This window comes from Hypanus sabinus, chromosome 20, assembly GCF_030144855.1.
Source record: "Hypanus sabinus isolate sHypSab1 chromosome 20, sHypSab1.hap1, whole genome shotgun sequence".
Classification (NCBI taxonomy): Eukaryota; Metazoa; Chordata; class Chondrichthyes; order Myliobatiformes; family Dasyatidae; genus Hypanus; species Hypanus sabinus.
The window spans coordinates 62,622,709-62,638,285 of record NC_082725.1 but is presented as its reverse complement, the minus strand read 5'-3'; the positions used below and the strand labels follow the sequence as shown (position 1 = coordinate 62,638,285).

Here is a 15,577-nt window from a genome sequence, read left to right as displayed (position 1 = left end):
AATTAGATAATAAATTAATGGTTTTTGCTAATTTGTATGCCCCGAATATAGATGATCCAGGTATTTTTGAACGCCTTTTTTCGCTTTTACCAGATTTAAGTCTGTATTCTCTAGTTTTAGGTGGAGACTTCAACTGTTTAGACCCTGTTTTAGATCGCTCATCTTTTAAACAATTAACCTTTAGTAGATCTGCCTCCTTTATTCAACCTTTTCTAATGAAATGTGATATTGTTTGGTGGTTTTTGCATCCAGCAGATAAAGAGTACTCATTTTTTTCCTCATGTTCATCATACATATTCCAGGAATTATTATATTTTGTTGATAGTCAATTGATTCCATTGGTTCAATCCTGTGAATATAAAGAAGTTGCTGTTTCAGATCATGCTCCTGTGTTTTTATCTTTAAATCTTCCGGGTGTCTCCTAAATAAGCAGATTCCTGGCGTTTAATCCAACTCTGTTATCTCATAAGGATTTTTTTAAATTTTAGGAGAGACAAATTACTCTTTTCTTTTTTTGGAAGACAATATGCTAGAAGAGACTTCTAGTCTTATTTAATGGGATGCTTTTAAGGCTTATATTAGAGGACAGATTATTTCTTTTACCACAAGTGTTCAGAAAAAAGCTAATACAGAAAGAATTGAATTTGCCAATCAGTTGAAATAATTAGACCAAAAATGTGTTTTGGCTCCAGATCCTGTTTTATATAAAAGACATGTTGAAATTAAAACTAAATACGATCTGCTTTTAACTTATCCAATTGAAACTCAACTTTTAAAAGATAAAAGTCAGTTTTATGTTCATGGAGATAAAATGGGTAAACTATTGGCGAACCAATTAAAGATCTTTATAGTTAAACATCAAATTAAAGGAATTTTTAAAGCTAATGGTGATAAAATATCTGATCATTTAGAAATAAGCAATATTTTTAGAGAATTCTAGTCTAAAGTTTATATTTCTGATCCTAAAGATAATACTGTAATGAATAATTTCTTAGATCAATTAAACATTCCTACAGTTTCTGATAATCGAAACTAGCTGGATCAACCCATTTCTTATGAGGAAATTGCCAAGGTTGTTCAGTCTTTGCACTCGGGGAAGGCTTCGGGTCCTGATGGATTTCCTGGAGAGTTTTATAAGGCTTTTTCCTCTTTTCTTAAACCCCACTTACATTCAGTCTTTCGGATTCTTTTAAATTAGGTAGGTTGCCACAATCTTTATATGAAGCCTCTATTTTGCTTATTCCTAAAAAGGATAAGGATCCAACTTTTTCCTTTGAATAATTTGGTATTAGTTAATACTAACTAAGAGGAAAGATTTATAGGAAAGATGTCAACAAACTAGAGAGAGTACAGAGAAGATTTACTAGAATGTTACCTGGGTTTCAGCACCTAAGTTACAGGGAAAGATTGTACAAGTTAGGTCTTTATTCTTTGGAGCGTAGAAGGTTGGTGGGGGGGGGGGACTTGATAGTAGTTAAAATTATGAGGGGGATAGTTAGAGTTGATATGGATAGGCTTTTTCCATTGAGAGTAGGGGAGATTCAAACAAGAGGGTATGAGTTGAGACTTAAGGGGCAAAAATTTAAGGGTAATATGAGGGGGGATTTCTTTACTCAGAGAGTGGTAGCTGTGTGGAATGAGCTTCCAGTAGAAGTGGTAGAGGCAGGTTCACTTTTGTAATTTAAAGTAAAATTGGATAGGTATATGGACAGGAAAGGAATTGAGGGTCACGGGCTGAGTGCGGGTCAGGGGATTAGGTGAGGTTAAGCGTTCAGCACAGACTAGAAGTGCCGAGATGGCCTGCTTCCATGCTGTAATTGTTATATAGTTAACCTTCCTTTTAAAATTGTAAGAAATCAATTTACTTAATTGGGTGTAATAATTACCAGGAATTATAAATTCCTTTTTAAAGAAAATTTTTTACACTTCTGAATTATGTTAAGAAGGCACTATCAAATTGGTCACCCCTCTCTTTATCGTTGATTGACTGAATTAATTCTATTAAAATGAATATTTTACCTGAATTTTTATATTTATTTCAGGCCGTACCTGTTTTTATTCCTAAATCCTTTTTGATTCTCTGGATTCTATTATATCTTCTTATATATGGGAAAATTAAATTTCTCAATTAAATAAAGCTCATCTTCAAAAAGCTAAAAAGTATGGAGGTTTAGCCTTATCCAATTTTAGGTTTTATTACTGGGCTGTCGATATACAGAATCGTAGACTTTAGCTATATTATATTAATCAAGAGGACTGTCCGGTCTGGGTTTCTTTCGAAGCTAATTCTGTTAAGAAATGTTTTATCATTTCTCTTCTTGGATCCTCAATTTCTTTATCTTTAATTTAACTGATAATTTTATAGTTAAACACACTTTGATGATTTGGGTACAATTTAGAAAATACTTTGGTTTATTGAGTTTTTCACTTTCAAGTCCTTTTTTTTCTAAATTTGTTTAAACCTTCTATGACTGATGCAATTTTTAAAGAGTGGAATAGATTGGGTATTAAATGTTTTCAGGATTTGTTTGTTGGAGATAGTCTCTCTTCATTCGAACAACTGTCAGCTAAGTATAACCTACCCAAAACCCACTTTTTTCGATATTTACAAATTAGAGACTTTCTGCGTTCTCAAGTACACACATTTCCTAAAAGTCCAGATAAGAATTTACTTGATATAATTTTTAATTTGAAACCCTTCCATAATGGATCTATATCTAATATTTTTGGTATGTTGTTGGAAATGAGAAATATTCCTTTAGACAAAATTAAAAATGTCTGGGAACAAGATTTACAGATTCCAATTTCTGAGGATACTTGGAATGAAATTTTTAAATTGGTTAATACCTCATCGTTATGTGCCTGTCATTCCTTCTACAATTTAAAGTGATTCATAGGGCCCACATGACTAAAGGTAGGCTGTCTCATTTTTATTCTGATATATCTCCCTATTGTGATAGATGTAACAATAGGAGAAGCTTCACTAATTCATATGTTTTGGACTTGTCCGAGTCTTGAAAAATATTGGAAGGATGTATTCCAAACTTTTTCGGTGCTTTTTAAAGTAAATTTTAAACCTAATCCTTTGACTGTTTTATTTGGTATTGTTGGAGGAAATTATATTATTTTGGAGACACATGATTTGCACATTTTGGCCTTTATTTCTCTTATAGCCAGGAGGGCATTGTTGCTCAAGTGGGAGGATGCCACTCGTGCCTACTCATACTCATTGGTAACATGATGTTATATCTTGCTTAAATTTAGAGAAGATTTGCTGTTCAATTTCTGAACCTAAACAAGATTTTTTAATGTGGGGACCTTTTGAATTATTTTGAAAATCTTTGATTTGCTATTAAGCACAGATGTTGACTAATAATGTTTTACTATATGATAAGGATTTTTTCCTTTTTTTTTAACCAAACAGCTGTTTTTTTTCTGGTAGTGGGTTTAGATTTTTTGTATAATAAAATTATCTCTTCAATATTATGTTTAAATTTAATTTATAAGGATATGGGGTAGTGAAACTATATTTGTGATTCCAATATATTGTAATCAATATATATTATATATCCTACTGTACACTGTATTCTTTTATGTAAGAAATCAATAAAAATATTGAAAAAGAAAGGAAAAGGAATAACTAATTAATAGTCAACACACACAAAATGCTGGTAGAACACAGCAGGCTAGGCAGCATCTTCGTCCTGACGAAGGGTCTCGACCCGAAACATCAACAGCGCTTCTCCCTATAGATGCTGCCTAAATGGTGAAATATCACAGTATGCTGTTGTGTAGAGGGCCTGGAGTACTGTTGCATGAACCGCAAAATGTTGGTTTTCAAGTGTAATGGGTTATCAAGAAGGCAAATGGAATATTGACCTTCATTGCTAGCCAGATTGAATTTAAAAGCGGAGTTTATGCTGCAACTGTACAGGGTACCGGTGAGACTACATCTGGTTCTGATCTCCTCAAGGTTTGGGGGAGAAGGTGGAGATGAGAAAGAAATGTCAGAGTAGTGAATCTGTGGAATTCTCTGTCCAAGGAAGCAGTAGAGGCTGCCTCATTAAATAGTGTATTTAGATTTTTGCATAATATGGGAATTAAAGATTAAGGGGGAAAGGCTGATGCTCCACTGTCATATGAAGAGGGTACTGCCTTTGTTCGGGGGCTTTATCTTGTAGGTAGATTTAAAGGATTCAATAGTATTATTTGGATGTGGAGCAAAGAAGTTCTGGCTCGTGTCCTGGACAATGTTTATCTCTAAACCAATCACATCATTTTCACATTGTTGTTCTGCGGGAGCTTGCTGTGTGTAAATTGGTTGCCATATATTCAGTATTGCACTAGTGGCACATCTACTAAAGAGCTCCATTAATAAATAATTAAAGGATTACTCAGAACTAGGGGAAATATTGCACTATCAAACTTTAAAGTAAAAGTTGTCATCTGTTTATTCAAATTTAAGTCTGAAGTAACATAAAGATGCTAAATGGAATGCAGTGAAGGTTTAATGGAATGGTTCCGGGGATGAGGGATTTCAGCTACAGTTTTGGATTTGAGCAGCTGGGCTGGTTCTTGTGAAACGAGGAGGGTTACAAGGCTATGGATCAAATGAGGCTAGCTTAGACTGGCATATTGTTCAGCATGCTGAAGAATCTGTGTCCATGTTGCTTTATTCTATGATTCTAAGGAGAGAGTAGAAGTTTGGTGCAGGTGCACAAGATGCAGCTGGCTAGGGTGAGGTAAAGAGAGAGAGGGCCTGTTCCATCAAGGACCAGGAGACACAGATTCAAAATGAAGGACAAAAGCCACACTGGCAATGTGAAATAGTCTTTCGATGCAGTGGTTACAGTCTGAAACTACTGAAAGATTCACAGAAATAGTTAATGGGACTTTTAATGGGGAATTGGATGGGCATGTGATAGATGATTTACAGGGAGAGCAATAGGTTCCCAGGTTAGTTCTGAAAGAGCCAAATGTGATCTCTTATAAATCTGTGGTAATGGTAAATCCAATTTGTACTGAATCTTCTAAAATCACAATACCTTGGGTGCTCAGTACTACACAGGAACACACAGACACATCTGTCCTCACCATTGGTAGTATGTACAGAGGTCGCTTCTTCAAGAAAGCAGCTTCTGTCATCAAAGATCCCCACCGACCTAGCCATAACACCTTTGGACAGCTACCATCGAGCAAGAAATACAGAAGTCTGAGGTGTCACCCCCCCCCCCCCCCCAGCTTTATAATAACTACTTCCCTGCAATATTCAGTTCTTGAGCCAACTGGCAAACCTTAATCATTGTAATTTAGCAATATTGTGATTACTTTACACTGATTGACCTTCTTTGTTCTAATTGTGTTCTTTCTGGGAAAGATTTTGTATGGTTTATGTTTAACTTGTGTTTTTCTTGTGAATGCTGCTTATTTGATACAGTGTGGGTATAATGCCGCTGCAAGCAAGTTTCTCATTGACTTGTGTATGGATGTACTCATGCATACGACAGCACAACTTTGGCTGAAAATGTGGTGGCAATACTCAATAGGCTAGGCAGCATCTATGGAGAGAGAAATAGAGCTAACTTTTTAGGTCATTGACCTTTAATCAGATTAATTATGCTTATGCTTAATTAAGATTAATTATGCTTTAATTATGCTTATGCACATTTAAGGATGCTGGGTTTCTGCGGCATAAGATGAACCTCCCAATCATTAACAGTGAATAAGTGTTCAAATGCAGTGACTCAAGGAAAGTGTGGATTTTTGCTTGTTTTTAGGTGCAGTGGTACTTGACAGACAGTGTTTTGATCCATCCTGTACACACATCATTGTTGGACAACCGTTGCGCAATGAAAAATATTTGGCTTCTATGGCAGCTGGGAAATGGGTTCTTCATCGATCCTACTTAGAAGCATGCAGAGCTGCTGCCAGATTTATCCAGGTTATGTATCCATCTCAAGCATTTGTCTCATTCAGATAATAAACTTATTTTTGAGGTTTTTACTTCTAATTCTTTTGTACATGCCACTAGTTAAAGTTATACTGAAGCCATATGAAAGAGATTACAGTTCCAAGGTGTACTTTGCCCTAACACTGAGACGTCTTTCCTGTTAATGTTCTGCTTCTGTGTACAGCTTGCAACAGTGCTAGCATTCTGTTGATAGATCAGATCATAACTACAGTAGGTAGACTTTATGTTTAACGTTTGCTTTTGATTCTGAGAGAATTTTGTTTGACATTTGTTTGTTATTTAATTGTTGGTATAGTTATTTTTTTATTTTGGATACGTATTGATATTTTAAAGCATTCAGATTTTTATGTCTGAGGTTTTTTGAACTTTGGAATGTAACCATTGGAACTAATGAGAAGCAGCCTTTTAATTTGTGTTTCCGCTTGATGTTCTTTCGAAGGTCGAGGCGTATATGTAACAAAAATTAATTGTAATGTACTCTCTCTTCATTCATATCAAGGGATTCTTTTGCTGAATAATTATCTTTCCTTGATCTGATTGTGGGGTCTAAATTACCTTAATTAGTAAGACTCTAAAAGTCCAAAAGGAAAACAGAAAATGTTCTAAATATTAAGCACATCAGGTGGTATCAGTGGAGAGACAAACAGATGTTTCAGTGCAGCTCATGATTCCTCATCTTTTCCAGGAGGAAAACTATGAATGGGGCAGTAGTTTCATCCTTGATGTGCTTCCTGGAATTAGTCTACAACAGAAAAAACTTGCAGTAGCTGCTATGCGATGGAGAAAGAAACTGGAAGTGCTAAGACAAAAGAGTGATAGTGCTGAGGTACTGTAATCATAAATTGGCCATACTTCTGCAGTTTACAGGAAACTCCATTGGGCAGACATCAGGTGTATGGACAACATTGCCTTGGCAAGTAGACAGCCGAATGTTAGACATTCCAGACACACAGCACAGACTGGGTATAAAGTTCAACAAGGACTGTAATTTTTTGTATGATGAAGAAGTTTATGAAATTTCCTTTTTGAATGTTTGTTTTATTGTTAACGAACCAGACTGAATGAAAGAATTTGAATGAATTGGATTGACTTTATTTCTTACATCATTCACATACATGAGTAAAAACCTTTATGTTACGTCTCCATCTAAATGTGCAATCATAGTAATTGATAAAATTTTATAATAAATAGAACAGTCAATGTAACATTGAAATACACTCAAATTAGTGTGAGTTCATCAGTCTGATGGCTTGGTAGAAGAAACTGTCCCAGAGCCTGTTGGTCCTGGCTTTTATGCTGTGGTATTGTTTCCTGGATGGTAGTAGCTGGAATAGATTATGGTTGGGGTGACTCAGGTCCCCAGTGACCTTAAAAGGTGAAATGGCCTACAGGTTTGAAAGCAAGAGTGAGACTTCACATGGTTACTACCATGCCTCTGAAGGTGAAGAGTTAGCATACATTGAGGCATGATGTCCAACAACTGCCTTGCAAGTAACTGAAATGAGAGCCAGTCTGTTTATCCTTACATAAAATATTATATACACTCTTGCACTTTTGGTATCATCTCTGCAAAAACGATGTAGAGGCACTGGAGAAGATGCTCCCAAGAATGATATCAGATGTGTAAGTTTATAGATGGGAAAAGCTGAAGAGAATGAGGTTATTTTCCTTCAAAGCTGCTTATTTTCCTTTCTGCTTGTGCAGAAGAGAGAAAGTAAAACCATCAATGTAAGATGATCAGAGAGTTACCAGGAAATCTAGACGAGATTTTGATAGAATCTCCTCTGCCGTCCGTAGAGTAGGGAGAACATGGAACTTACTCTCATGGGGAATTTTGGAAGGAGCCAGCACAGGTGTATTTATGGGGAGACTGGACACTGGGGAAAGGAGTGGAGAGTCCTGTTGATAGAATTGAAAGTAGAAAGCTAGAGGAGGCACAAGTAGAGCACGGATATGGAGTGGTGTGTTTAGCCAAGTGACCAGTTTCGTCAGTGTACATCTTTTGTGATCTCATTTAACTTGTCTTATCTCTGCAGATTGGTGCATTCAGTGGCTGGACAGTTATTTTAAATTTTGATCACACCAAGGAGGCAGGTTTCAGGAGGCTTTTGCTTTCTGGTGGAGCCAAGGTCAGTTCCTTTACACAAATTATGATTCCAAACGTCTTGCATTGCCTGTGTGTACATTGTCTCTGGGGATTTCAGCAGCTTGCATTCTACACTTTCCAGGGCAATTAAAATCAGCTGCAAGTTTTGAGCAGCAAAAATAAGCACAATAGTTGCACTTAAAATATCTAATCATTGCTGGAGCTAATTTGCTACTTGGTTAGCTCCAGGAATGAAGAAAAAATTAAAACACAAAACAAAGACATTTATAAAGCTTTCATCCTCCAACAGAAGTAGAAAACAAAATAATAATCGATCAGATTCTAATCATAATATTATTTGGGAAACACTCTTCCTTTAGAAGCACTGAACATTTTAATGATATAATTGTTAACTTTTGTGTGTTATTATATAAATGTTTTTGATGTAACTTTTTGGCTTTTGGCTCAAGTGGTTTCAACACACATTCAGCTTATTGCACCTCTACCATTCTGATCCCTGCTCAAATTACATTCCAACTAAAGTGTTATTCCCCATTGTTGCCCAGCTTTTAACTTTGTGGATATCAGGGCAGTTTTAGTTCCTGCAGGTGAAAGAAAATTTTTTAAATCTTAATTAGGAAGCACATTATTTATTCTTAACCTTGCAGCTTTTAATGTTGTTGTTCATTTGGTGATTGGTCAGTTTGCCTGACTCACAAGGGAGCTTACTGGCTTGGTTCCTTTCTCCTGATCCGTTGATGCCCTCTACTTATTAATAGGATGTGTATACAGACAGACACATAGACTTTATTGATCCCGGGGGAAATTGGGTTTCATTACAGCTGCACCAAAGAATAGTGTAGAAATATAACAATATGAAACCATAAATAATTAAATAATAATAAGTTAATTATGCCAAGTGGAAATCAGTCCAGGACCAGCCTATTGGCAGAGGGTGTCTGACACTCCTAGGGAGGAGTTGTAAAGTTTGATGGCCACAGGCAGGAATGACTTCCCATGACACTCAGTGTTACATCTCGGTGGAATGAGTCTCTGGCTGAATGTGCTCCTGTGCCTAACCAGTACATTATGGAGTGGATGGGAGTCATTGTCCAAGATGGCATGCAACTTGGACAGCATCCTCTTTTCAGACACCTCCGTCAGAGTCCCATTCCACCCCCACAACATCACTGACCTTACGAATAAGTTTGTTGATTCTGTTGGTGTCTGCTACCCTCAGCCTGCTGCCCCAGCACACAACAGCAAACATGATAGCACTGGCCACCACAGTATAACATCTAAAGTAAGCTGGAAGCACCAAGCCAATCAGATAGCATCTGTGGGGGGAGAGAGAGAGAGAGAGACATACACACACATTTAACATTTTAGGTCTAACTGGGAAAGAGAAAACAAATTGACTTTAAGTTGCAAGTGATGGATGGGATAGAGATTTTCAAATGGGATAAGGTTCCTATGGTTATATATTATTGATGAAGCTTATCTGATTGATATGCTAATAAGGGAAATTAGACAGTGAAACAAGCTCAAGAACATATAAAAACAAACAAACTCTTCTCAGACTTCCAGCTGGGTACAGGTATCGATTTTAAACACTGTTTCAATGACAGATTCTGCCGTCTTCATCAGGGATGATGCCTGGGCTTGCCTAATCTGCTGTTATTTATACACCCTTCAACCATCCTCCTGATTGGCTAGCCCTCATTCAACCGGGTTTCCGCTGTCCCACCTTGTTTACAATTGAATTCCAGTCCTTACTTAAAGCGGGACCTTCGTCTGTTAAAATTCTTTTCTTCTAGGTTTATTTCAGTGTCTTCCTTTACCAGGCGGTCCCAAAAGTACAGTAGTTTTGTGCTGTCAAAGTCAATCCTATGTGATTGCATTTTTATGCTACCACAAATGGATACACCTCCTGTGCTTGATGCTGGTTTCCACTATGTGTCTGCTCTGGCTGATATGTGCTTCTCCACATTCACAGAGAATCCTGTGAACACACTAGATCCTTTTTGAACTTCTAAAAATGTAGCAGAGCTTTATGAAATGGCCAACACATCAAGCAGAGTCTGTGGAAAGAAGTAAACTGAATTAATATTAGAGGTGGATAACCTGCAGGAATATTGTCTGATTCTGATAAAAGCTGAAAGTATGTTGCCTGAAATTATTGAACTTGGATTGATTGTGGTAAGAATAAAAATTAGGATTAGTGTTAGACTGGAGGAAGGCAAGGTCTTTGGACTTAATGGCTTAAGTTCTGTGCTCTATAACTGTATTTTCAGCCAAGTGCCCATCTAGGATTTAGTGTGTCAGATTTTCAGTTAGGTATCTTTTTTTTTGATTTTTGAAGTGTGATACCAGGAAGATCAGGAGAAACAAAGGAGGTCAGCCCTGCCGCACCAGGTTCCTTCCCAACTATTCATCACCTCTTTCTGTCTGTAAAACAGACAAAATACACTGGCATAAACTCTGTTTGAAGGATGCAGCAAATAGTCTTAGTTTGGCTCTCTGTTATAAATGTAAATGTTTATTTCAGGTCCTTCCGAGTCATTTGGTTCCTGAATACAAAGAAGCCACTCATCTCTTTGCTGACTTCAGCAAACTTAAAGCAGAAGACCTGAGAGTGAACTTGGCTGAGGCCATGGAACATAATGTATTGTGTCTCAAACCAGAATACATTGCAGACTATCTCATACAGGTTTGTCCTACATTCTTAATCTGCATAAAAATGATGTGTGGCATAGGCTGCAAATTTTGTAAACATTTAAACTAAAACTTTTGAAAAGTCTTTCTTTCTATTTATCTTGCCACTGATTATTTTTTAAATATTTAAATACAAAAAGAATCACTTAACACACAAGGAAGAAACAGACATAGTTAAGGCCTTTATAATGTCTGAAGGTGCTTTACAGCCAGTTTTGAAGCAAGAAAGGAAAGATGCTGGAAACACTCAGTATGTTGAGCAGCATCCATAGGGAAAAATCAGGTTAAGGACCCCTTGTGTGGTCAGTGTAGTAGTGCAAGAGGTGCGACGAATATCTTTAAAGCCAATGCAATGTGATAATGACCAGATAATCGGTTGAGCTAGACAAAGTCACCAAAGAGAACATTCATTTTTTTGTAATAGTGCTGGAGCTATTACCATCCCTGGTTTAACATCTAATCCAGGAGAAAACATACACAGCAATACATCATTCCCATGCTGGAGCATCAGCTAGGATATTGTACACATCTCACAGAAGTGGGATTGAACTCACCACATACTGACCTGGAAGGGAGAGTGCTTCCAGCTGAGCCTTGGCTGATTCAATTCAGCTTACCTTTCAAGTGAAGGTGCAAGACACTTCAGATACTAGAATCTGAAGTGAAAAAAAAACTCTCTGTGTCAGGTACATCTGGAAATGGAATTGGAATGTTGACCGTTCTGGTGGAGTCCTCTAATTTCACTTCTTAAAGTAGAGTTGCACATCTACTTTCTTAGATGCTTGAGCAGATTCAGCATGTCGCCAAAAGCTTTGATAAACTTCTATAGATGTGCAGTAGGGAGTATTCTAATTAGTTGTATCATGGCCTGGTATGGAAATGCCAATACCTGGAAACAGAAAAGGCTGCAGAAAATAGTGGATATAGCCCAGTCCATCAAAGGCAAAGCCCTCCCCACTATTGAACTCCCATTGAAAGGAACTATCGCTGTTAAGACAGCAAGAAGGTGGTGTAAGGGCAGATGTCCAGGAAATGGAAGAGATGTAGGTGAGGGCAGCATCAATGATGGCAGAAGAGACATTGTATGTCAAATAAACTCTTCTCATGCTTCCAGGCAGGCACAAGTATCAATTACACCCAGTGTTTTGATGGTAAACTCTGCCATCTTCATCAGAAATTATGCCTGGGCATGTCTAGTCAAGTGGTATTTATACCCACCTGTAGTCCGTCCATCCTGATTGGTTAGTCCTTATCCAATCAGGTTTCTGATGTCCCACCTTGTTCACAATTCAAATCCATTTCTTACTTGAGCGAGACCTTTGTCTTTGTTAAAATTCTGTATTTACTTATGTTTTATACTCCAGCATTTTATATGGGCTGCTTCCCACCATTGAGCCCCTTTACACTGAAGCACTGCCAGGAGAAAGCAACATCTATTGTCAAAGACCTCCACCATCCAGGCCATGCCATCTTGTTACTATCATTGGATAAGAGGTCCAGAAGCCTAAGTCCCACAGCACTAGGTTCAGGAACAGTTATTATGCTACGACCATCAGGCTCCTGAAAGGACGTGGATAATTTCATTCACCACTACTCTGAACAGATTCTATGATTACAGTCTTTCAATGACTCTTTATAACCAATGTTCCCTATTATTTTTTATTTGCAGTTTGTCTTTTACACATTGCTGTTTGTCAGTTTAAGTATGGTTCTTCATATAAATCTTTTCTACTCTTTCCTTATCAATGCCTTCAAAAAATTAGTCTCAAGTGTACTAACATACACTCGCCAGAAAATGTTTATGGCCCCTTTGCAATTACCTAGTTTTTTGCATTAATTACTCATAGATGGAAGATTAGACCACATTTTAAGTCACAGTAAAAGACAAACATAATCTGCCTAAGTTAATAACATACAAACAATTGTACTACTTCTTATCAATACTGAGTACACCATTAAAACAATCAGTCTAGGTTCAAAACTCTGTGAAACTCTGGGGTAATGCCTTCTACAAAAGCTATTTGGAGTCAGGTGTTCCCATCAATGAGATGAGATAGGGTTGCAGAAGTGCCCTGCCTTTTCAAAAAGACACACCAACTCAGGTTACTGACAGAACCTGCTCTTCTCAAGAAAGATCTGTTTATATGCACTATTCCTCAATCAAAACAGCTTTCGGAGGATCTTAGAAGAAGAATTGTAGAGATGCATGAAGCTGGAAAAAGCTACAAAAGCATTTCAATCATCCACATTAAGAGAAATTGTGCTACTCTCCATAGGAGTGGGCATCCTGCAAAGATCACACCAAGAGCACAAAGTGCAATGCTGAAGGAGGGGAAAAAGAACTCAAGGGTAACAGCAAAGACCTGCAGGAAACTCTAGAACTTGCTGAAGTCTCTGTTCATGTGTCCAGTATAAGAAAAGCACCAAACAAGAATGGTTTTCATGGAAGAAACTACTGTTCTCCAGGGAAAAAGACAAAAATTGAACTTTTTGGCAGAAGTGTGCACTGCTACATTTGGAGGAAAGAGGGCACTGCCCACCAACACCAAAACCTCAGTCCAACTGTATACCATGGTGGAAGGGACATCATGGTTTGGGGCTGCTTTGCTGCTTCAGGGCCTGAACAGCATGCAATCATTGAGGGAGCAATTAATTCAAAATTATATCAGGCATTTTACAGGAGAATGTCGAGTAGCAGCTCATCATCTGAAGCTTAATAAAGTTGGTGCAATAGGACAATGATCTGAAACACGAGTAAATCAATAACAATGTTTTAAGAAGAAGAAAATTAATGTTTTGGAATGGCCAAGTCAGAGCCCAGACCGTAACCCAATTGAGATGCTGTGGCATGACCTGAAGAGGGCTGTTCATGCAAGATGCCAGAAGTATTGATGAACTGAAGCAGTTTTGTATGGAGGAATGGATTAAAATTCATCCTTGCCATTGTGCAAGTCTAATCAGTGGCCACGTGAAAATTTGGTGGAGATTATTGCTGCTAAAGGAGGCTCTGCCAGTTACTAAATAACAAGGGTTCACATACATTTTCCATCCTGGACTGTGAATGATTAAACAATGTGTTCAATAAAGATATGAAGACTACAGTTGTTTGTGTGTAACTAATTTAGACAGATTGTGTTTGTCTATTATTGTGACTTAGATGAAGATCAAACAACATTTTACAAGTAATTACTGCAGGTAATTGCAAAGGGTTCACAAGCTTTTTTTCTTGCAACTGTACATGGATATACTTTGTTTGTATTAGTTTAGACAGATTGTGTTTGCCTATTATTGTGACTTAGATGAAGAGCAGACCGTATTTTATGAGTAATTAATGCAGAAAACCAGGTAACTGCAAAGCGTTCACAAACTTTTTCTTGCAACTGTATATGTACTTTGATATTTTACTTTGAACTTTGTATTTTTGAGACCCTTCATTTGGGTATCATTGTATCCAACAAATGCTGCCTGACCCATTGAGTTCCTCCAGCAGTTTGCTTAAACCTTAACTTAACCTTTTAAGTTTAGGTCATTTTGGCAAAGTTCTACATCCTAAACTTCACCAGACTCTGATTCCAGATTCAATGTGTCATATTTCTATTCTAAAGCTTCTTTAAAAATCTGATATTCAGCAGTGTTTTAATGTTCTTTTCTGGTTCTGGCCTGATCTGGTACGCTTTTGCTATACACTGTGTTCTCAATCATTTCTTGAAATCACACAAAGTGAATCAAATGGGCTTGGAACTGGGATCTGACCAATGGGTTTAAGCTGGGTCTGTCTTTTGATAGTGAGGTGGGAGTTGCAGCTGGTTGTGTGAATTATTTGTGATGGAAGGTAAAAACAACGAAATTGATTCAGCCTTTAGAGCTTGGTTTTTGACAGGAATTTACACAAGATCACAGCTCAAACACTACATCTCTTTTATTCTGGAGTCATAATTATTGCTATCTGAGGCATATATGTTAATTAGATGTAAACTATAAATTATTTATTTCGTGATTTAATCAGCCTGCACGTAAATAGTAATAACTGAATATTGACAGTCTGACATAAAAAATAACAGACATGTTTGAGGGGTTGTTGTTGGGAGCTACCACTGATGTTCAAGATAAGTCAGTTGTATATTTCTCTTTTTCTTTCCAGGAGCGCCCCCCTCTAATCGAGAATTACTACCTTACTGATGGAACAGGCAGTGGAGCTCGGAAACGGAAGTTGTCTGACGACCACATTGATCCAAAAAGGAGTAGAAAAACGTGAAGGACTATTCCCCTTTATTGATAAACTTTACAGATATTGCACAGCCGAGCCACAATTGCATCTGAGATCAGGTGAATGTTCCTGACGGTGGCTAAATGGCATGGAATGGATTTCCACCATCGGGCACCTTAATTCCAGCTGCTAATGGGGTAAATGTTGGAAAACTAAAAACAAATATTCTTCCTAAAATTTACTGCCAAGGCCATTTGATATTTACTGCACAAGTAGTTATTCATTTACATTTTTGTTTGTATTTTAAATATATTTGCCTAGAAAACTTTGGTTGCTGACTGAATTATCTTTTAATGTCTCTGTGGTGATAAAGTGCTAAAGAGCCAAAAATCATCTAAGTGAAAAGTAAATTTGATAAATGTTGAATAATTAATATTTCTTTTTTATTAGGTTCCATAATTTTTAATAATTTGAGGGTTCATCTGTACTAAACAGTAACAGCTGTGCAGAAAACCCAGTTATCCATAACAAAAAGTGTACTAAATGCATCCAACTCTTTTATTGTAGCAACAGTTATACATCCAAGGCTTTTAAATTG

The 15,577-nt window shown here is 37.2% G+C and overlaps 1 protein-coding gene across 3 annotated transcripts in view; it reads left to right on the top strand.

The window, feature by feature from the left end:
* Window positions 1-15,309, top strand: part of topbp1 (DNA topoisomerase II binding protein 1) — a 128,134-nt gene extending 112,825 nt beyond the window's left edge. For all 3 annotated transcript variants that reach the window (XM_059945629.1, XM_059945628.1, XM_059945630.1), the window contains exons 24-28: window positions 5,778-5,941; window positions 6,657-6,797; window positions 8,008-8,100; window positions 10,606-10,767; window positions 14,914-15,309. In XM_059945629.1, the coding sequence (XP_059801612.1) occupies window positions 5,778-5,941; window positions 6,657-6,797; window positions 8,008-8,100; window positions 10,606-10,767; window positions 14,914-15,027 (674 nt within the window). In that variant the 3' untranslated portion in view covers window positions 15,028-15,309. The remainder of the gene's footprint in view (window positions 1-5,777; window positions 5,942-6,656; window positions 6,798-8,007; window positions 8,101-10,605; window positions 10,768-14,913) is intronic.
* Window positions 15,310-15,577: the final 268 nt, after the last annotated feature.